General features: G+C 36.3%; 1 protein-coding gene across 1 annotated transcript; it reads right to left on the minus strand.

Moving 5' to 3' along the window:
* LOC132173450 (uncharacterized) lies at window positions 1-22,809 on the minus strand. Its single transcript, XM_059584952.1, has 12 exons — window positions 20,726-22,809; window positions 12,572-12,712; window positions 11,517-12,418; window positions 8,025-8,051; window positions 7,631-7,723; window positions 7,233-7,311; window positions 4,089-4,179; window positions 1,518-1,625; window positions 1,281-1,397; window positions 1,086-1,168; window positions 826-937; window positions 1-205 (listed from the first exon to the last, which is right to left on the minus strand). The coding sequence occupies exons 1-10, from the start codon at window positions 22,281-22,283 to the stop codon at window positions 1,111-1,113; spliced, it is 3,174 nt and encodes a 1,057-aa protein (XP_059440935.1). The 5' UTR covers window positions 22,284-22,809; the 3' UTR covers window positions 1-205; window positions 826-937; window positions 1,086-1,110.
* Between the last annotated feature and the right edge of the window lie 1,473 nt (window positions 22,810-24,282).

Genomic DNA, 24,282 nt, shown 5'->3' on the forward strand with positions numbered 1-24,282 from the left:
GAAGTAAATCTGATTGCTGAACATATTTCCATAATTGACAAGATACGATAATTCTACAGTGTCCATGATGCACATTAAGTGGAAAAGGATATCTCCAATTCGCAACAGCAAGAACGATCCACAACCAATATTAACATACGCTCAAAATTTGCCTGAATCCTGATAAACAGGGAATCTGCTTCATTTATATTTACTCAAATTCTTCCTGCCAAAAGAAAAAAAGCGGGTTGAAGTTTTAACAACTATCACCATGTTAAGTGTCTGTTCGAAATTGTATTAATGAGCTTAAAAAAATACTTTTAATACATTTAAAAATAAATAAACTGTACAAAGCAAAAATGGGTCCGTCTGGTAAAAAACAAAAACACGATAATCCTTTTAGACTTTTTTCTTAAAAAAAAAAAAAAAAAGGCAAAAATACACTTTTTGAAAGAGCTTGAAAATGAGATTTTTTCCAAAAAGTTCTTCCCCGATATAAAGGCCCTAACAGGCTCTGAGATGCACCAAAAGGCTAAACTATGATAATTTTTTGGGTACTTTCATGTAAGTGGAACCATGTCCTCGAAAAGCTGATAATGACCAAATGAATGTATTGAGGCCAGTAATCTTACATACAAAGCCCATTCAATTTTCAGAAGCCCCCCAGAACAGCAATGGGGAAACCATGTATGCAGACACAAATAAATGTGTTTGCCAATACAAAAGGACTAAATACTAATGGCAGGCAAGCCACCAACTTCTCTATGGAGGTAACTATCTAAAAACGAATAAGAAAATCAAAAGAGATCAAAATTTGAAAGAAGGAAAAAGGATGGAAATAATTACCGATATATACTAATACTAGTCAGACGGTAGGAACCCTCTCTGATTTGATGACTTCTCGTAACCATGAAGGCATGAACAAAAAAAGCCCATTGTTTGGGATGCCTCAGGATTCCTGAGTCAGGAAGAGAAGATTCAGAATGCATAAACAAAAACGGAGGTACTGTACAGAACAACAAGAGCCGATAAATTCAAGTAAGGAAAAATTACAGAAATTTATAAGATGATTGGAAGAAAGATCTTTTTGTGTTGGAAGTGTTTACCAGGAAGAGGACATGCACAAAGCCACTAGCGGTCATTTGGACTTGAAGTTGGACTTAAGTTTCCTAAACTCCTCCCATTGTTGCTAAGGAAAGAAATAGAACATAACCAGTTAAAGAACGACAAAGGAAATAGTATATACTGCCAAAAGAAAATTTCCAATACATTACTAAAATTGGAGAATTATTTTATCAGACCTTATACAACTTTTCCCATGAGATTTCTGATATTTCTTGCAGCAAGCACCATTCCATGGCCATCTCATATTCAATTGTGTTAGGCTGAGAACAATGTGAAGTAGATAGAGCTTCTCTCTGAGCAATAAAACCACCACAAACACACAAATAAGGGGCAATGGAAATTCAACCTCAGAGTCAAAGTTTTTAATATCTGTGGATATGTGTGTGTGTGAGAGAGAGAGAGTAAAAATGTACACCATTTCTCGAGTCATATGACGTCTAAGTTTATCAATAACAAAATGGCCGAAAAAAGTAGCTTTCTTTTCTGGGAAGCAAGGCGTTTCAATACTTCCAACAAGAGGCCTGCAAATTATTGAGAAGGGAATGGGGAAGGAAATCAATGAGTAGGTGTCCTCTATGCATAAAGAGCTAGTTTCGGATGCAAAAATACGTTTCAAAGTAAATGTTGACAGTATTGAGAGTCTTAATAGAGCTAGACTCAGGAAGGCTTGCCTCCTATTTGTATAATAGTAATTTAATAATTCAAGATACTTGGCTAAGACTGGAATAGCCTAATGCCATCTAAACTTGAACTACGTTATCTTGGAAGGCCAGTGATATTTCCTTTTTTTCCAAAAAGCAAAATTGTAGTAACATGTCAAAATTGACAAGTTACCATTAGGTAACGTGTTTGACACGTTACTAAATCCCCAGTAGTTACGACCGATTTTTTAACCCGTCAGACACGTTACTAACCGTTAGTAACGTGTCCATAGCCTTGACACGTCACTAACGGCCCGTGACAAAAAAAAAAAAAAATGTGTAGTGCATACAGGCCACAGTCCATTAAACAAACAAGGTTTCATCCATTTTGCAAAAATACAGATGGCTATCTAGAGCTAACATGTCCTTCAATGATGCAAAAACGACCCTCAAATTCTACACAAACCAGTTTATTTTCATTAGAAAAACCAAAACCAGTAATAATTTTATTGAACCCCATATTCTGAGACCAAGAAATTAATTTCACAAGCCCAGGGAAAAAAAAGACATAGTTCACAGAAAACAAGCTAGTGAGATAAAACAAGCAGAAATATGAGCACAACGGAAAGGAATCATGAATAAAGATAGGGCTGTGCAAATTTTCGGCATTCCGAAAGCTGACCCGATTCCGACACGGGTGGGTCAACTTCCAACGGGAGGTAGAGGCAAGGTCGGATTTAAGTTCATATTTTCGATAAAAATTGGAGTCAACATCGGAAAGTCTATTAGATTTCTGACTTTTCTCGACGACTCTATTTTTAAAAAGAAATAATTATAATTATAAAAACGATGTCGTTTTGATTAATATGATAAGATCTTTCCTAAAACAAAAACGAAATCGTTTTGAAAATAATCTATATATACCCTCTTTCCCCAACACTATCTCTGTTATGCTGTTTTCTTCTCTCTCACCTCAGTCTCGAATCTTCCTTTTCAGAATCTCAGTCTCAAATCTCCTTTCTCAATCTCTCATAAAGCACAAACATTTTCTCCTAATTATCGTTGTTGTTCCTCCTTGTTGTCGCCATTCTTCTTCATTTGTATTATCACCACCAGAGAAGATGGAGATTTGTTCGTCTTCAAAGATGAAGAATCGAAGACTTGTTCAACCTTTCGTCGTCGTTTATCTTCCTCTTCGAAGACGAAGAGTCGGGCAGTCAAAGACCTGTTTGTCTTCGTTGTTCTTCATCTTTGAAGACAAAGATATGTTCTTTGGCTTTGAAAACCATTTCCGACCATTCTAACTGACTGATATTTCAGAGGCAGAGGTGGACTGGAAATCACCAACATCAAAGGATTTCTAACTCTTCTCACTCCGGCAAAGACGGAACTAGAAGAGCTGTTTCCAACACTGACAGGGTCTGTGCACATCCCTAAGTAAAGATTCTAGAAGACCTGAAGTTATAAGGAAGAGCTAATTAAGATAGATCCCGCAGAAAAGGAGACAACCTTGAATTTCTTTATTTTTCAGTTTTTTTTTTCTCCATTTCTTATATAACTTAGCTAAGCTGAAGGAAGTACTAACTATAAGCTAAAAGCTCTAAGTCAGCTCAAGGAGCAAAAAGGTTCAAATTCCAACATATTTTGGAGGGCCTATCCCAATGCTAGAATTTTCAGCATATTACACAAGTACCAAATACTAGGTGGGTGAGCTAATTATCATATCCAGGTCAGTCAGCAGCAACGCAACCCACATATAGAATTTTCACCATATTACACAGGTAAACCAAATATTAGAAGATGAGCTAATATCATATCCAGGTTGGTCAGCAACAAGACAGCCTACAGATGCCGAAACATAGAAAGCAGCCATGCCACAATGATAGAGGCTAACTGGCCAAGTAGTACATTTGTCACAAGATGCTAAGAGGTTACCAGCAACAAGACCAGAGGAACTGCCACCAGAAGGGGAGTAGCACCAAAAGAACTACCTCCTCCTTCCCCAGGATATTATTATCTCTACTCGGAGTTTCAAGCCCAATGCTATCCTTGAAGATAGACACTGGTCAGATAGGAGATGGTAAGTTTCCCCAAGTAGTGGCACGTAAAGTTAGTCCTAGGGCTTCTGAAGTATTCATTAGGTTCTCATCAAAGGAGAAGGACATTGAAGAAATTTTTTTCTTTTTTTTTTAAAAAAAGAATGAGTACAAGTACAAGAGAATTTATACATCATGCTTTACAAGAAAAACTTTTGACAATGGAAAATGGCAAAGCAGGAGTCCTGTTGATGACACCAACTAGTTGATATAAGGCACTGATGATTAATTGGACTTGCATAAGTACCTCCCACTTGATAGTAATAGGCAGCCCTTGTCTAACTTTCTAACAACCATCTCTGCCGCTACCCTTGTTTTGAATATAACGAAAGCTTGACCTACAACACCGACAAACTACCATATCATAATTGAGTTTTAGACAGTACTGACAATGTCATTTCATTTGTGCTTCGATTTACAAACAAAACACATCATTTTCTGATGAATTTTCAAGACATCCTCATTTCATTGTTCCAAAGAGGGAAAAAAAAGAAAGAAACAAGCTCAGTTACTTGACAATAATAGTAAGGTAATTGTAATGGCTATGTTTGTTAAACTTTTCAATAAATGTTTTCTGTTTTCAAAAACACACTTTTCTGAAAACATTTAACAAACAACTCACTTCTCAAAACACAAAACACTTTTTAGAAAACTTTAAGCACTTTCTTATAGAAATATTTTGAGAAAACAGATTAGCTCAGTATTTATTTTAGAGGTAGAGGTTGACTTATTACTTTGAAAAAAAAATTAATAAAAAACAAAATTAGAAAGGTGGCCACATGGCCACCCTCAACGAAGGAAACGGGTGGCCATGCGGCCACCTCTGTTAGAATATATTATTTCCTTTGTTATAATATTTTATATTTCCGTTATTTAATTTGTAATGTAGGGTTTATTTCTTTCCTTATGTATTTTAGGGTTTAATTTGGGTTTCTTGGTCACTACTCATTGTCTCTCTATAAATAGAGAGTTATGTAATATTGATTGATATAGTGAATATACAAGATATAACCCATACGTCTCTCTCCGCTTCCGCTCTCTTTTCTTTCTCTTTTATATTTTAGTATTTTATATTTTATATATATTTTAACATGGTATCAGAGTCACGTTTCTGTTTCTGTGGCTTTCAATAAAAGTCTTATGATGTTTCTATGGCGTTTTCTAGCATTCTCTTCTGATGATCTCTTAATTCTGTTGCGATCCACGGCTTTATTCATTAGCGAATCTTGGCACAATGCGGTTTTGGCCCTTCACGGGAATTTTAACGGCTAGTTTTCGTTCTCCGGCCTCATTGTCAGTTGCGGCTTGGCCCTTCACCGGATTCTTTTAGTGGCTTGTCTACGTTCTCCGGTATTTCTGTGGCCGTCACTTTCAGCCTTTCTCGTCTTTGTTATTGGCGAACCCTAGCACAATGTGGTTTGGCCCTTCAAGGGATTTAATGACTAGTTTTCGTTCTTCGACCGTCATTGTCAGTTGCGGCTTGGCCTTAACCGGATTCTTTTAGCAGCTTGTCTCTATTCTCCGGTATTTCTCCGGCCGTCACTTTCAGCCTTTCTCGCCGGCATTGTCTTGATCCAACCATCGACTTCAGATGCCTTCAATTTATTCTCTTTTCCAAACTCAAGCTTACACCTTGAGTTTGAGGGGGGATGTTAGAATATATTATTTCCTTTGTTATAATATTTTATATTTCCGTTATTTAATTTGTAATGTAGGGTTTATTTCTTTCCTTATGTATTTTAGGGTTTAATTTGGGTTTCTTGGTCACTACTCATTGTCTCTCTATAAATAGAGAGTTATGTAATATTGATTGATATAGTGAATATACAAGATGTAACTCATACGTCTCTCTCCGCTTCCGCTCTCTTTTCTTTCTTTTTTATATTTTAGTATTTTATATTTTATATATATTTTAACAACCTCAACTAGATAGGAGTGGCCGCAGCCACCCCAACCAGATAAAAGTGGATGTGCAGCCACCTCTGTCTTGGTCAGAGGTTGTTGCGTGGTCACCGCAACAAGACAAATGTGGCTATCTGACCACCCCATCAGGTTAGACCAACAGAATAGAGAGCCACACCACACAGACGCCTCTCTAATTTTATTTTTTTATTTTTTCATAAGAAGTCAACCACCATGTGGAGATTTTTTCTTTTTTTTTTTTTTTTTGAGTTTTGTTAGATATGAGGTGGGAGATGGGTCCAAGATCAGGTTTTGGCATGATTTGTAATGTGGAGACCAACCCCTTAAGGAAACTTTTTCTGAAATTGTTTAGTATTGCGCATTATGAGGCGTGGGAGGGCAGATCATACATAGTTCATTAATGGAAATCTTCAATGGAACCTATCTTATACTGGCCTAGTGCAGGACTGGGAGGTGGACTTGGTCACTTCTTTCTTTGCTCTTTTGTATTCTATCAATTGAGACAACACGATGAGAATAAAATATGTCAGATCCCCTCCAAAAGGCAAAAGTTTGAAGTAAGGTCCTTTTATCATGCGTTGTCCATTCCGGTTGGTTCCCCATTTCTTTGGAAGAGTACTTGGAGAATTAAAGTTCCTTCGAGAATGGCGTTCTTTGCATGGATGGCAACACTTGGGAAGATCTTGACTTTGCATGTGCATAATGGTCGAATGGTATTGTATGTGCAAGAGTGAAGAATTCATAAATCATATTCTTCTTCGCTATGAAGTGGCTAAAGAATTATGGCTTTCATTTTATATCTTTTTAGTGTAGAATGGTCATACCTAGTAGGGTAATTGAGTTGTTGGCATGTTGGACAAGTAAGTTGGGGACCCGTAACATTTTAGAAGTAAGGAGGATGGCACCTTTTTGCTTAATGTGTGCATTTGGAAGGAGAAGAACACAATGAGCTTTGAAGATCACGAGATTTCGGCGGTAGAGCTAAAGAACGTGATGTTCAAAACCCTTTATACAAGGATAGCGGTATACAATAGTCTGCATTTTTCTAATTTTTCAGAATCTTTGAACTTTTGTTCTTCTTTGTCTCCCTAATAGGGTCCTATCTTGTATACTTCTTATGTCCTATAGTTGCCCCCCTCTATGCTTTCTAAAGGGATTGAATTATTTATAAAAATAAAAACAAATAAAATAAAATAAAAAGAAGTCACCCACCACACTTGAAAAAATAAGCATTTGTTTTTCTCAAAATAAACATTTTCAATGTTTGTTTCTTTGAAAACACAAAGCACCTTTCAAAAAGTTTGCCAAACAACTTTCTTCCGTGGATCGCATAGAAAACACTTTCCAAATGTGGACCCCATCGAAAACAATTCTCAACTTTTTGCCATATAAAAAACTTCTTCAAAAAAAAAAAAAAAAAGTTGTTTTCAAAATCATTAACAAACACAGCAGTTATCTTTCTTCATACCACAGTGCGGGCTAGAAATTGAAGTCCGCTGAATCATCTTTGCTTTGCAACTTTCCTTGAAGTGATGCCAAACAATATCCTGGTAAATAATTTAATGCACTATTGAAATAGGATAAAACATTCTCAAATTGGAGGAAAAAGAAAAAAGAATAAAAAAATGAAAAACAACAACAGTGTATGAAGTGGCAATCTTAACCAAAAAGATGGAACAATTAAAAAAACACAACTTATTTTAAGCATATGACCGAGATTAAAAGAAGAAAGATGTCTCTTGCAAAAAAACTTGCATGTTTTTTTTATTTTTTCTACAGTAATTACAATACCAAGCACAAAATCATAATTAAGCCCAGCAAGAAGATATAACCTGTAAAAAACCAAAGCTTCAGAATGAGTAGTACCTCAACTTCGGTTGAAGTATAAGCCGGATTCAAATTTTGAAGCAGAACTAGTGTTCCTTGCTCATAAGCAGTTTTCATTCTGTCTTCCCAGGGCTGGCGATATATTAGACAATTCATAGATTAGTCTAAACTGTCTCACTCTAGATTCAACTAATGTCATCCATGTCAGTACTTCAGATTCTAATGCTTACTAAATCCTGTTTCTATGCTCCTTGTCAAAGAGAGAGGGATACAGAATTTTTTTTTTGATAAGTAATGTAGGCAAAGATACAGAATTATGGCAATGAAACCAACATGTCTAAAACAAATCTGAAATTTATTGAGATTCATGACCAAAACTATTATGTAAATGAAATTTAAGAATATGCAATTGGAGGGAAAAAGAATAACTTACAAGTCCCCTAAACCATGTGCTTCTATCCTGTCAACATGTAGGAAACGAGAATTGTAAGAACTGGATCTCATCTTGAATAGAACTTTCATGTAAAGAACAACAAAGCAGGCACTAAAGGGCAACCATAAGCACATCCCTTGACAAGCAATAATGGCATAAATAATATTGTCTGAAGCATCCAAACATCATTGCAACTAAAATATTTTTGTTGGATAATGACTTGTATTTCACATGTCTTATAGTGGGCCCCACCCCTTTTATTCTTTGGTTGCAGCTTTGTGGTTTTTTTTTTTTTCTTCCACGTTTTGTCTCTTTAGCTTACTTAGCAGAGAAGTATTTTGTTTGCTTCACCATGAAGCACTTGAACCACAAAGCAGCTTTCTTCAAGAGGAAGAATTCTTTTCTTTAATTGTGAAGCACCTTGTCCGACTTTTTGCAGTATATACTGAAGCTCTCATTCGGCCATTAAGTGAGGTGCTGCAGCTTCGTTGTGTGTGAGAAAAGTGAGGTGAGGGGGCAGCAGCTCTTTTGTGAGAAGTAGCAGGACAGCACCTCCGTGTGGTGTAGAGAAATAGAGAGAAAGAGAGGCAGCAGCTCTTAGAGAATTAAGAGATTAATTTCTCTTTTGTAATTTAATTCTCTTTTGTGTGTTTGAGCTTGGGTGTATCGGGGCTTTTGGGTTTGAGTAGTTTTGTTTGTACTACTCTTTGTACTTCACATTCTGTTAGTGAATTTCTCCTAGATCATCTCCGCCAGTAGATGTAGGCTTGTTAAGCCGAACCACTTAAATCTTGTTGTCTTGTGTCACTAGTTGTTATTTTACTATTCTGCTATTTTTCTGCTTCATTGGTGATCCTATAATTATTTTATCTCAACAAACTGGTATCAAGAGCTTGAGTATTTATTTTGCGGGATGGCTACTGTAAAATATGAAGTAGAGAAATTTGATGGTCAAAATAGTTTCAGTCTTTAGCGTATCAAGATGCGGGCTTTGTTGTGACAACAAGGCTTGGAAAAGATTTTGGATGGAGGGGTGCTATCAACATCATCAACGGAGGAAAGGAAGGAACTTGAAAAAAAAGCCCACAATGCAATTTTGTTGTCTCTTTCAGATGGAGTTTTTAGAGAAGTTACTGATGAAGAAACTGCTGCTGGACTTTAGAAAAAGTTAGAAAGCTTGTACATGAAGAAGTCTCTCGCTAACCGTTTATTTTTGAAGCAACGGTATACCCTCAGGATGCAGGAAGGTATACCTCTTTGTGATCATCTTGATGACTTTAATAGAATTATTTTGGATTTGAAAAATATTGATATTAAATAGATGATGAGGATCAAGCCCTGATTTTGTTGTGTTCACTGCCGGATTTGTTTGATAATTTTGTTAATTCAATGTTGTACGGTAAATATACCATCTCCTTAGTTGATGTTAAATCTGCTTTGAACTTTATGGGGTTAAGAACAAGATTAAATGGTAAAGGTAGTGAGAATCAAGTAGCGGGTTTATTTGTTAGGGGTCGTTTTTCTCTAATTTTAGAGGTCGATCGAATGAGAAAGACTCAGATAAAGGAGCCCAATCACAGTTCAATTCGAAGAACAGAGTTAAGTGTTACTATTGTAAAATGTATTGGCATTATAAATCCGAGTGTCCGAAGTTGAAAAATAAGGAAGGTGATAAGCTAAATTCCTCTTATGTGACTGGTGTTGTCGAAGGAAATTCTGACAATTCAGAATTTGTCCTTGCAATTACCGATTCAGATGATTGTCTTAACAACAAGTGGATCCTTGATACTGCATGTACTTCTCATATGTCCCCTAAACAGGATTGATTTATTAATTATGAGTTAGTCAATGGTGGTTCAGTCTTGATGGGAAATGGCGTCGCCTGCAAGATTATTGGTATTGGTGCAGTCAGAATAAGGATGCATGATGGAATCATAAGAACTTTGAAGAATGTTCGACACATACCAGATTTGAAGAAAAATCTTATTTCTTTGGGCATTTTAGACTCCCTTGGATACGAGTATTCTGGTGAAGGTGGAGTCATTCGGGTTAAGAAAGGCTCATTGGTTGTGATGGAAGGTAACAAGATTGATGGCCTCTACTTTCTTCAGGGCAATACGGTGACAAATTCAGCTGATGTGTCTTTCAGATAATTTTAGACTATCAGCAATGTTAGCACAACAAAGTGAGGAGGAAGAGCTTTTCATGTCTCACATGTACCTTACTCTAGTGCATTTGGGAGCATCATGTGTGTTATGGTGTGCACTCGTCCAGATGTTTCACAGGCAGTCAGTGTTGTTAGTCTTGGCAAGGTTCATTGGCCAGTAGTGAAATGGATACTCTGTTATTTACGGGGTGCTACGGATGTTGGTTCAGTCTTTGACATAAACAGTGGTATTGGTTCTAGTGTCATTGGGTATGTCGATTCAGATGATGCTGGTGATCTAGTTGTGACACGAGGAGATATCGCATTGAAGGAAATTGTTTATGAGGAAAATCCAGTGGATATGTTGACTAAGCCAGTTTCGGTTCTCAAGTTCAAGAGTTGCTTGGATTTGATTGTTGTTTGTAGCTTGTGATTGCCCTTCGGCGTGTTGGAGGAGATGTCATGAGGAGATTTGTGTTTAGGACTTGATGAAATTCAAGTCAAGCTAGAGATTGTTGGATAATGACTTGCATTTCACAAGTATTATGGTGGGCCCCACCCCTTTTACTCTTTGGTTGCAGCTTCATGGTTTTTTTTTTACTTCCATGTTTTGTCTCTTTAGCTTACTTAACAGAGAAGCATTTTGTTTGCTTCACCGTGAAGCACTTGAACCACACAGCAGTTTTTCTTTAATTGTGAAGCACCTTGGCCGACTTTTAGCAGTATATATTGAAGCTCTCATTCGGCCATTAAGTGAGGGTGCTGCAGCTTCATTGTGTGTAAGAAAAGTGAGGTGAGAGGGCAGCAGCTCTTATGTGAGAAGCAGCAGGGCAGCACCTCCGTGTGGTGTAGAGAAATAGAGAGAGAGGCAGCAACTCTTAGAGAATTAAGAGATTAATTTCTCTTTGGTGTATTTGTGAGCTTGGGTGTATTGGGGCTTTTGGGTTTGAGTGGTTTTGTTTGTATTACTCTTTGTATTTCACCTTTTGTTAATGAATTTCTCTTGGATCATCTCCGCCAGTGGATGTAGGCTTGTTAAGCCGAACCATTTAAATCTTAGTGTCTTGTGTGACTGGTTGTTATTTTACTATTCTGCTATTTTTCTGCTTCATTGGTGATCCTATAATTATTTTATCTCAACAATTTTTATCCATGAGCAAGTCCCATGGATTTGCTGAACAGGAAAGCACACTAAAATATTTTTATATATGATGAAGATGATTCAAGTGATATAACCTTATTTATAAATACCTTATAAATCAAAACATCCAGTAGGAAACTAGAATCTATCCAACCTATGATCCTATCAAAGAAAATAATTTATTTGAGAAAGTGATACAACTTACCACATTTGGTCTTCGGGTAACTTCCATTTTTTTGTCCACGTCTGAAGACTGTCTTGGAGATGCTTTATGCCACTTCCCACCAGAAAGTTTTGTCTTCCCATCAGGCAGCTTCTTAGAAGGGCCCTTCTCAGCCCCTTGAGAATCCTTCGCAGACTTTAGTCTAAGTTTATCTTCAGAAGCAGTTATAGTTGCTAAAGCCTTTAGATCATTACCATCCAACTCATTCTTATCATAAAATACTTTAACAGAACTATCAAATTTTGCCTTCTTAGACGCCCTATACTGGAGTTCACCACAATCCTTAGCAGATTTTACTTTCTGCTCAAATCCGACAACAACCTTACCAACTTTGCCCTGTCTCACAAGAATATTACCAACTTTACCCTCGCACTTGATAGAATCATCTTCAGACCTTGATGCAGTGTTGTCACTGGGAATATTGTCCAGCCGATTGTTAGTTTTAGAAATTTCTGACTCTACACCTACGCTAGAAGAAGGGTGCTCTCTAAGTGAAGATTTCTGTTTATCAAGAGAAGCTTTGGAGTCTGTATTTTCTCTAACTTTAGACCTTGATTTGGCCTGGTAACTGCAGATATTCTCCATTTTATAGTTACTTTGAGCCATTTCAGCAATTTTTACACCTACAGTGGAAGCAGGCTTCTCTCTAAGTGAAGATTTCTGTTTAACCAATGCAGCATTTGAATCAGCATGTTCTTTACCTAGAGAATCAATAGAAATTCCTTTTGACGTTAGGGTTGTGTGCTCTGTAGATAGGTTTTTCTTGGAAGGAACCTCTGTTTCATTACTTGCTACAGCATTTCCACCAACTCCTTTCTTGTCTGAATCAAGATTCAGAACAATACTGGGCTTCCGAAGATCCAATCTGTTAAACATAAATTTAACTGCAAAAATACAAACCAATGAACAAATAAGAGGTTGGTTCAACCATTGAACAAGAAGCAACTAATTGGAAACTACAGGGACTGTCAAGTAATTAAAATAAAAAAATAAAATAAAATAAAATAACAAACAAAGTAAGAAAGAAAAAGTTATACCTTCAATCCCAGCTACTTTTTCCCCTATTTTATCCAGGATTTCACAGCGCCGAATGTCAATGGCACGGTAAAATATAAAGTCAGCTGCTCGAAGTTCTTCATCTGAAGGTTGTGGATTTCTACTGTCCTTTGACGTGCAAACAACATTGCATATTCCAGTAATTGTGTCCTGATTTATCGTATAAACAATTAGTAAAAACTGATTCACTTCAACTGAAACATTCCAAGCAACTCCAAGCCACCAACTATATCTTGTTTTCATGTCATTAGCTTCTATACATTGACATACCAAATGTCAATTTATAAATACGTGTTTCAGTTGAATTATACTGCATTCGGTAAAAAGAAGAATTTCAATTAATATATAAACATGTCAAACTATAAATACACCTTCCCCAATTTACAAAAAAAATAAATAATAAATAATAATAATAATAATATAGAAACCAACCATTTCTAAAATAACACTAGAAGCAGCTATGTCATAGAAGTGCTAAAGGCAATGGATAGTGGATATACAGGAAGGAAAAAGAGGGGAAAAAAAATAATTTCAATTGATATATAAACATGTCAAACTATAAATACACCTTCCCCAAAAACTTCCCAAATAAAAATAAAAAATAAAAAATAAAAAATCGTTATGACATTGAAGTGCTAAAGGCAATAAATAGTGGATATACAGGAAAAAGAGGGAAAAATGTTAAGATATTTCCAGAATTCAATTACCAAAGGAACAACAGTTGAAAGGCATTCACCATCCCAAGAAGCCAAAAATAACTCATTTTCGGCTGTGTCTTCGATCGCAATATATTCTAGAATCTCCGAAGAACGTAAAAACCATAGAACCTTCACTGCCTTTGTCTTGTCAAGCTCCTCCCTAATTTCTATGAGTTTACCAATATAGGGTTCAGCTTGTTCTGCCTTCAAATAAACGCAATCATAAAGTTCATAATTACAAGTAAAAGATTGATAAAACTTGACAGCTTTCTTCTTTTCCCCACCAACTCCTTCCTTTCTACCCCACTCAAATTCAAGGTTTTCAACTCCGTCTGCTTCCACCATTCTCTCATACGATTACCAGGCCTCTTTCTTTGCAAGCAGAGTGTGATCAAAATACCTGAGAAAAAAACAAGAAATTCTTTCATTTGAATGAAATATACACTACATTCCAACAAAAATGTTCAAGATTTTGAACTCTAAAGCCAAATCACAAATCAGTTGAACAGAAATGTCATTTCTACATTTTTCGAAGAATCAAAATGCCGGTGCAGAAGAATCGAAGGATTTGAAGAGAGAATTTGGCGGGAAAACTTACAGTTTTCGGAGAGTGAAGAGTTCTTTCCTTCTTCCCGAAAAACCCTAGCGATGGTAACCGTACAAGCGCGCGGGTTTTGGAGTTCTTTTTGTTTTTGGAGTAATGACTACTGGGCTTCCGTGGGCTGAGAATGTGAAGCCCATGGATCAGCTTAAAAAAAAAAAACCGATAGCGACGTCAACCCAATTGGATGGGATGAGAGGGAGCATGTAGTTTGTCCAAAAGGATTCAGTTAAAAATGAACTAGAGAGTATAGTTATTTATATTAGAATGACAATATTAAAAAAAAAAAAAAAAAAAAAAAAGAAAAAAAAGAATGACAAAATTGTCTAAAAATATTTGAACTTGCAATTTTAGGAACATGATTTTCTCTAGTTCATTTGAATTTGATAAATATCCACTTAATTATATTAGAGGGGTAGTTTTGTCTTTTCACTTTTTGATGTGAAACAAATACTCATCCAATATTACTGAATATTATTTGAATTGGAGAAGATCTTAATTTACAATTTTACCCTTATAAATATAAAGGACTAAGAGCATTTCCAATGGAAGAGCCAAATGTTACTTTTATCTAAAATGCTATTCAAATGTTGAAAAAAAACCTCTACATTGGATTAGCTAAAAGAAAATGTAAAATAGATATTTGATTGGAAGAGTTAAAAAAAAAAACTAAATGTAGCAGCACTTTTCAAGGGAACTATTTTATTTTTCATTGTTTCTCACTTATTTTCTCTTTTTCCCAAATCTTTTCATACTTTTTCTATGCATGTTCTCTTTTTCCCAAAACTTTTCCTATTTTTCCTCTCACATGTTCTCTTTTTTCCAAAATTTTTCTTACTTTTAAAAATATTTTAATAGAATAGATAGAAATATAGCTAATCGGATGTAGAGACATTTAAAAATGGCTTAGGGCCTGTTTGGGATTACGTTTGAGGAGCCTAAAAGTGCTTTTAACAAGAGAAAGATAATTTCAGACCCTCTATGCCCAGTTTGTGGTCTTGAAGTTGAGACGAGTTTCCATATTTTGTGGCAATGTGCGTCGGCTATGGACGTGTGGGCTATGGGGGCACAAAATTTTTCAAAAGAGCTATTTTGCGGGGCCAGAATTTCTACAGGTGGTAACGTCCCTGTTTGAGAGTTGTTCTCAGGAGGTGCTGTGCCAATTTGTGGGTCTGGCACGTAGAATTTGGCTGCGAAGAAATGAGTTGGTTCATGGGGGTTTATTCTCATACCCTAAATTTCTCATGGAAAAAACTGAGTTGGCTATTCAGGAATTTAATTTGGCCCAGGATCGGGGAGAACAGAGTATGCCTCTCAGTGGGGAACCGGCTGGAGTACGATGGTCTGCTCCTTTGTAGGGATGGGTAAAAGCTAATTGGGATGCTGCTTTGGACAGGAAGTCGGGCTGGATGGGGCTGGGCGTGGTGATCAGAGATTCACAGGGCAGCATGGTGGCAGCAAGGTGTGAGGTCCAGAAGGGGAGTTTGGTCCCGGCAGCAGCTGAGGCGCAGGCTTTTCTTTTGGCTGTGCAATTCTGCCGCGAGCTGGGTCTGGATCACGTCCACTTTGAAGGAGATGCTAAAGCTGTCATTGACTCAGTAACCTCAGAGCAAGCAGATTATAGTTGGATGGGGCATGTAATTGCAGACATAAAGGTGAAGCTACAACACCTTCATCAACGGCAGGTCTCTTTTGTTCGAAGGGAGGGGAACAACGTGGCTCATCTCCTAGCGCATTTTGCAGTGAAGAATTGTGTGAATAATTCATGGCAACTAGTGCCGCCAGAGTGTATTTGTGATGCTGTGATGTCGGAGGTCTCTACTCCATCTGATTGATTCATTAATGAGAAATCTCTATTCTCTTCAAAAAAAAAAAAAAAAACACTCAAAAAAGCCCGTTTGAAGAAAAATGTATTCATTTGGTAAAAAAATTAAATGCGCTTTTAAGGGTCTAAAAAGCCTAAAAATAGCCACACAAAAAAAAAAGCACTTCTGACAAAAGCTTAAAAATGAAGCTTTTGCCCAAAAGTTCTTTTTGACTTAAAAGCTCTATTTCTCAAACGCAATCACAAACAAACTCTTAGCTAAACTATATAAAAGTGAGTTTTGAGAAGCTATTTTACATAAAATTATGGCTCCTCTATTGGGAATGCTCTAAGTTTTGAAAAAAAGATAACATGTGAAAGGAAAAATGGGAAAAATTTTGGAAAAAAAAAGAACATGCAGAGAAAAAGTAGGAAAATATTTGAGAAAAAGAGAAAACATGTGAGAAACAATGAAAAATAAAATAGCTCCCTTGAAAAGTGCTGCTTCATTTAGCTTTTTATTTTTTAGCTCTTCCAATTAAATATCTATTTTACATTTTCTTTTAGCTAATTCAATGTATGAGATTTTTTAAACATTTGAAGAGCTATTTTATATAAAAGTAACATTTGGCTATTTCATTGAGAATGCTTTATGAAGATCCTAGTACGTAGTTTGTAGCCGAGCCTTGTAACGACATTCTTGATTTAATTGATTTCTGTTTTATGATTGATTCAATAATAAACTAATTCAAATTTATTCATTTATAAAATAAAAATAAATAAATAAATAAAATAAAATAAAAAACTCATAAAATTGTGTTTTATTCACATGTTAGTGATGTTGTACTTGAAGCAAAATCCTACTTGGGTTCTTAGAGCATCTGCATAGCTAAATCCCTAGTAATTGTCAAATTTGACTATTATGAGTGCCTTTTCGACTCCAGCTGAATAGACTATTTCACTTTGTTTCATACAATGTAAACAGTAAATAGGCTTATTAACTTATTCATTATTCACACTATAAACTTTGTTTATTATTTTTTCTCTCACTTTATTTCTTTTACTCTAGCCTCCTTTTTTTCACACTCTTTTCCGCACAAAATAATATTTAAAAAATAAATAAAGAGTATAATATAAAATATATTAGAGTGTGTATAAAAAAAATAGAAGCTAAAGTTCTACTTTAAATACTCTTAGAATGTGCATGAACCAATCTATAGTCTTCGAGTTCCTCTATCAATTAGGCATGTTGACAAAAAAATAAAATAAATAAATAAATAAAGAATAAAAGAAAACTTTTCGTACTTGTAAGTTATAACTCATTATTAATATTTTTTGCTCAAATTACAAACCCACACATGGAGTGCTTATCCTAAACGAAATAAAGTAGTAGCCTCTTCTGCACACGAAATGGAAAATTGTATATTATTTGCATACTTGTAAACTTTACCCAAAATGGATTCGGAAGAAATTTCTTATAATCTACTCCAGTCAATAAGCGTGTTAAGCGTTTTCTAACATATAAGATGCATATATACGAATGTACTCTTATATTAACTTAGAAATTCAAACATTAATTTTTTAAGAATTCAAACATGTTAAAAGACACTTACAATTTATTAGAGCGGGTTGAAAGAAATTTCTTCCAAACTGATTAAGAGAAAATTTGTGTCCACGCAAGATACACACCTAAATTGTACTCGTTGAAATTAAGACACATGTTCGATCAATTCGAACTAAAATTGGAAATGACGAAACCAAAATTAATATTGATATTGATATTATGTTAATCTCATGTTGCCAAACGTCACAATAACTTAAGATAAATGGTGACAACCCCACCGGTTACCCATGGAGGGGGACATAAAACATTGTTCAAGCACTTGATACCTTACTTGCATGTAATAATTAGGATGAGAAAGTGACTGATCAAGTTAATCAAAAGTAAAATCATAAGTCATTAGAACAATTAATGGAAATATGGACTTTTCCTAATTAGTTATCTGTCAATTGATAACCAACATCAATAACAAGCTATCCATAAGATATATTCAATCAACATATATAATATTGCGGTAAACAAAATGCATGAGAGATGTCCTGTATATTTTTCAATGGTCTAGATTTAATTTTAAGTTTTCCATAAAAAATAAGAGAGAGTGACGTTAAATATGAACTGTTTTCTATAGTTTTTTTTACAGCATTAAAGAGTGTACTCACATCCAGTTCAACAAATATTTAGCTAAAATTATCAATTTTTTCAATCAGGCTCGATATTTTAGCCATCAACTTTCACTTTTTCATTTAAAATAATATTTCGTTATCTACTTTACCTTTTATCAAAGAAAAGAAAGATTCATTTTTAATTTTTTATTAATATAAATTGTAGCACTACAACAACCCAAAAAATATTTAACCATTTTGTTGAGACGGATGTGGAGCATTTTTTTTATAGTATTTTTTGCTATGCAACTTGCCAAAATAGTTATTTTGACTAGCCCAAAATGAGTGCTCTAAGTATTCACATCTAACTCAGCAAATGTTTAGCTAAAAATGTATATTTTAGCTACTGATTTTTTTCAAAATACATACATCCAAATCAACATTTTACCGTTTCACATTCGCTATTTTATTTAAAATATTATTTATTTATTTATTTTTATTATTCTCAAAGAAGAAAGAGAATCAGCTAATCAAATCTTTAGCCAAAATGACTGACCGAGTAAGAATATATTTTTGGTATTTTTTCAAGCTACCCAATGTGAATGCTCCAATTCCTTCTCTCGCAAGTTCAATTCCTTCTCTCCCAAGTTTCTTAATTATTGCCACTTTATTTTCATATAATTAGGGTATATTAGTGGACCATAACATGGGACCAAACTCATGACGTGTCAGAGGTCCTACTTTATTAATATTTAATCCCTCATCATAAATTTCACAAGCTTATCCACATTTACATACCATTATACCGATGCTAGCCCACTTCCTTTGACATTAAATTTTGCCCAACACAGCCAAACTGCATTAAATTTTGCTACCATTATTTACTTATAATCTCTACTTTTTTTCAATTATTTTTTAAAAGGTTTTTGGTTTGAAAAAATGCTACAACTTCTACCGTTGTTCTTTTGGGGTCCTGGCTGAGCTGGCATTTGTTTTTTTTAAAAAAAAAAATTAAGGGTTAAATACTTAATACCCCTTGGGGTTTGATAACATTATTTTTTTTCCTCCTGGGTTTAGTTTTTATCACAGGAGGTCCCTGTGATTTTAATAAATGATTAAGTTAGTCCCTCCGTTAGTTGACCTAACTGAATTCCACGTGGACCAATCAAATATTGACACGTGGCACCTACTTAATTTTTTTTTTTAAAAAAAAAAAAGAAAAGGAAAAAAAATTGGGAGCCACCCCCATCTGGTCGGATGGGGGTGGCTCGGCCACCCCCTTGGGCACCAACAGGGTGGCTCGGCCACCCCCAGCACCCAGTGGGCATGGTTTCAGCCACCCCCATCCGGCCAAATGAGGGTGGCCGGATGGGGGTGACCTACTCAATTTATTTTTCCTTTTTTTTATTTAAAAAAAAAAAATTGAGTAGGTGTCATGTGTCAATATATGATTAGTCCACGTGGAATTCCGTTAGGTCAATTAACGGTCAACTGACGAAGGGACTAACTTGATCATTTATCAAAACTACAGGGACCTCTTGTGATAAAAACCAAACCCTAAAAAAAAATTTTTTTTTTTTAAAAAAAAAGTTATCAAACCCCATGGAGGTATTAAGTATTTAACCCAAAAATTAAACCAAAAAAACTAGTTATTCTGACTCCCGCATCCCTTTTGTCTCTCGTTCTCAAAAAAATGCATATATCTTTTTTCACGAAAGCTTTTGATTTAATTTTTTGTTTAAAAAATAAAAAAACAAATGCCACTCGATCAAAAGACCTCACAATGACAATGGTAGACGTTGTAGCATTTTTCGTTGGTTGTGTTCGTACACGCAACAAAAATTAGGGTGTTATTATACATGTTTAATAATTGATGTGACAACTAGAGTTTGCATAATTCGTGCAAGTCATTCATATTCTTGTCTAAAAGTATTAAATACTTTAGGGTTTTGCGCAGAAAGTTGATACAACTATCGGCTTCACATCAAAAGAGGAATATACTTTATCAAGAAGCCCTATAATGAAAGACACAGCATATACCTACTTCAAGAGGGGAAGTGGCCCTTTGCTAGGGTCTATGCTGGTCATGCACCTCTCTTTGAATTCTCTTCAATTGCTAAACTAGGTGTTGTGTAGGAGGTACTTCCGCTTCTAGATTGCCTCCTTAAACCGCCCCTTGTGGCCAAATCGTGGTCATTTATTTAACTAATTTTTAATAATTGTATTTTATTGCACTGTCTTTTGGTCTTGGGGCTTTTATTGGGTTGCCGACCTATTTTTTGTATTTTATTTATTATAATCTTTCATTTCTCATTTTCCCTTTCCATTTTGAATTGAATAGAAAAAATAAATGCGCACATGGACACATGTTCACAAATATATATATCAATCAGGGACCACGACAAAGAAAAAAAATATTAAATTTATTGTTTCTTAAAAATTTAAATTTTTTATATATATAAATAATAATAATAAATGCATCATAATAATAATAATAATAATAAAAAGACAAAAAAAAAGAAAAAGAAAAGAAAAATGCAAAAAGAGTCAAAGGTGATCATTGGTAGCAGCTCCCATCCCTCTGCTTAAATATTTATTCCTTTTTAAACCTGAGAAATATATACTTATATAGTAAATTATACATATAACAACTTGCAAAGCAAACTTGAAAGATGCCAATTACACATTATTTACCATGAAAGACACCCTCATGACTACCCTGCCCATGCACCACCACTGAATTTTATCAGTGATTGAAGGCATCTGTCATGAATCACAGCTAAAAAAGTATACTACTCTTATGGATCCACCCAAAACTAATCAACCCCATTATAGTTACCGTTAGTGAAAGCATTTTTATCAATGCTAATCTTCTCCAATATAGGGTTCAAGTCTCTTGGGTGCACATCAACCTTGAGCCCATACTTCATGAACAATGTCAATGACATCTTTTGCTCCACGCGGTGCCCCGTTGCCACTGTCAGCCGGTGCCGCAGCAGCAGCGCCGCCGCAATCGACTTCATTTGCAAGTAGGCCAAGTCTTTCCCCAAGCAAATTCTTGGACCTGCATTGAACGCTACAAATCTATAGGAATCTTGTGCGTCCATTCTCTTGCCATCTAGGGATAACCATCTCTCAGGCTTGAATTCTAGGCAATCTTCACCCCATATTGACTCCATCCGCCCCATTGCATATATTGAATATGTGATTGATGAGCCTCCCGGCACAAATGTCCCACTAGGCAAAATGTCATCAGCAATAACGTGCTTCGAGTCCTGAGGCACTGATGGGTACAACCTTAGGGTCTCGGACAATGCTGCCTTAAGGTATATCAATCGGTCAACTTCCTCGAAATCTAGCGGGTCCTCCACCCACATGGACGTGTCGCTGCCTCGTGTTTCCGTTAGGACAGTGCAGATCTCGATGAGGATTTTCTCTTCCACTCTGAAGTTTTGACTTACCAACCAAAAGAACCAACTCAGTGCGACAGATGACGTGTCACGTCCAGCTAGGATGAAATTGAGCACCACGTATTGAAGGAATTGGTCCGAGTAGGACCCCCTTTTCTTCATGAACCTCGAAAGTAGGTCGTCATGCGGGGTCCCACCACCACCTGGCTCCTGACTCATTAGCTCGTGCTTACGTGTGTCAATAATGTTGGTTAGGTATTGGTTGATGTGTTGGAGGCTTTGGCTCATGCTGACTTCCATTCCCAGCCGGAGCCATTTCCTTAACTTCCATGCAACCTCCGGCAAAATGAAGCGTTGAAGCGTGGCTTCGGTGGCTCGGTCGAAAGCCAAGGCGAAGCCATTCTCTGGTAACCCTGGAGAGAGGGTTTGCGGGTCCTTGCCGAAAGCCAAGCCGCAAATATTATCAAAAGTGAGCCGAAGCAGGAGGTCTTGAAGATCAACAGGCTTGGCTTCCAGCTGAGCCATCTTGAGAATAGGGCAAAACCTAAGCTTGATGGCCGTGCTCACCCACCGAGCCATGGCTTGGCGCAGCGTTCGGGTGGTGAATTCCAGTGCAGCCGTCTTTCGCTGGAACAGCCACGTGTCACCATCAGAATTGAAGATCCCATCACCAAGCAAATCATGGAACACAGCCTGCCAATTAGGCCCCTTGGGGTAATTATCGAACCGGGCCTTCAAAATACGCTCCACGTTCTTAGGGTCGCATGTGACAGTCACGAGCCCCTGCTTCTTCGCCAGGAATGGGAATGCACACGTGCAAGTCTGGTACGTGCCTTCGCAAGCGCGAAGGTTGTCCGTGATCCAGTCATGCAAGCGATTTGAGTGCTCGATGAGCCCGGGCAGGCTTCCAAATAGAGGCCAGACACGTGGCCCCTTCAGTGACCGCGAGATTAGTCTGAACCATGACAAGTACGCCGCGACGGCGGATAAGATCATCAATGCCGTTGCTATTTCCATGTGATCGGCGGATTTATTCCACCGGAGCTACAAAAACCAAAAAGATTTGCAAGCTGAAAACGTGAAAGATGAACGTCAAAGACAAAACCCAGATCAAAATAGACTATAGGAACAAAACCCAGATGGGATTTATACTGAAAACGATAAATCTGGGCTTGGGTGTTTGAAAATTCTCACGTCCAAACAGAGCAGAGAAACGACCCAAGAAAGCAAGTGAAGAAGGAGGAAAAAAGAAGAGAAAGGAGAAATATTGTGTGAGTGAGGGAAAAGAAGCTAAAAGAAAAGTTTTTATAAGGGAGCAATGAAAGGGAGTGCAATAAATGGCAAGGCAAGCCCAGGCTGTTGAATTTCGTTATCTCTTTCCCGTGGACCTTCTCAACCAGCTTGCGAGACCACTGCCATAAATATTGTCGTTGGAGGCATTGAGCTAACACCACCACCACCACCACAACTAAAAATTTCAACAAAAAAGAAAAAGAAAAAGACATTTGTAAATTGTAAATTGAATTAAGCCAAACAATAACGTAAACATAAACACCCACAAACCAATCTTTTTCCTCTTTGCCAAATGTCTCTGTCTCCCTGTCTGTCTTTCTGTCTCTCTCTCTCTCTCTCTCACAGGAGCAACTCTCACCTAATTTTGCAGAAAAAGCGCGGCTTCACTTTAATTCTGGCACTCAATGAAGACTACAACAAAAAAGGCGATTAGTTGAGCGTATACATATACTCATGCAGAAGGGTATCTGCAGAGATTTACCAAAAAAAAAAAATTGTAAAAAGATCACTTCTCGATATGCATTGGCCTAGTTACATGTAATTTTCAAAAATAACTTGTATTTTAAAAAGAATTTAACTCTGCAAAATTGACAGAGCATGGGGTCACTATTCAGTACTGTTGAATCTATTTTCTCTTTCTCTTATTAAATAGCCCCATTTCTTTCTTCTTCATGTGAGCCGCTTGGGTTCGGTGAGCGACCCCACTCACATTTAATTCCACTTGCACCGACTTTGACGGCGTTGTTCTCCTGAGTGGGGGTGATTAAACTTTATAATTATCGATCTCATCTTTGGTCATATTTTTTTGAGTAAATATTATTAAAGGTTAATTATCATTTTAGTTCATAAGTTTTCACTTTTTTTATTTTTTCATATCTAGGTTTCAATTCATATTATTGATGGTACATGATTTATATGTAAATATCAATTTAGTACCTCCCTTGCCATTCTGTTGTCCAAACTAACTGACTGCAATGGGAATGGTTTTAGTCACCCCTGCAACCCGTCTAGGATGGCCGAACCACTCCTAAAACCTTTGGGGGTGGTTCGGCCACCCCATTGCAGTCAATTAATTTGGCTAACGGAATGGTGACAGAGATATTAAATTAGTATTTATCCATAAGTCAAGTATCAACACTGTAATAGAAATTGAAGAGGTGTGATATAGCCATAACTTAAACCCAACTTTGTCCGAACTTTTAGACCAAATTTCTCTCTCTCTAGTTTAAGGCTCTCTCTCTCCTCCACAAGTAGAGAAAAGTTGGGCTAAAGTTGGGTTTACGTTGTGCCTTTATCATTTTTCCAAATTGAAACCTATGTGAAAAAAAATAAAAACGTGAAAACCTAGGTACTAAAAAGGTAATTAACCATGTTATTAAGTTATTATCTTGATTTTTTTTTTTATATACTATATTAAATAGACCTGAATTTAAAATAGTTATATATAAATAAATGCTTTTCTTTTTTCTTTTTCTTTTTCTTTTTCTTTTTTTTTTTTTTGCAAAAAAAAAAAAGCAGGTGGAACTACTAGGAAAGCTTACCTCATCCGTGCAGGTGTCTTACAGCTGCAAGATGGCAACATATGCAAAAGAGGATTATTTTTCCCATAATAACGTAAGAATAAAAATGAGATATTTTTAAGAAAAATTATGTCACGTTCCTCTCGCGCTTTATCGTGCTTTTTGACATTAATTCAGATCCCAATTTTCAATTTAATGAAGCC

The sequence above is a fragment of the Corylus avellana genome, chromosome ca3, assembly GCF_901000735.1.
Source record: "Corylus avellana chromosome ca3, CavTom2PMs-1.0".
Taxonomy (NCBI): Eukaryota; Viridiplantae; Streptophyta; class Magnoliopsida; order Fagales; family Betulaceae; genus Corylus; species Corylus avellana.

Bases quoted from the DNA above. Each gene is read 5' to 3' on its own strand.
- LOC132173450 (XM_059584952.1), bottom strand. From the start codon at position 22,283: ATGGAAATAGCAACGGCATTGATGATCTTATCCGCCGTCGCGGCGTAC. The intron at 7,312-7,630 runs GTACTACTCATT...ATTATTTACCAG, and splicing joins ATACTTCAACCGAAGTTGAG to GATATTGTTTGGCATCACTT. The intron at 4,180-7,232 runs GTATGAAGAAAG...TCGGTGTTGTAG, and splicing joins AATTTCTAGCCCGCACTGTG to GTCAAGCTTTCGTTATATTC.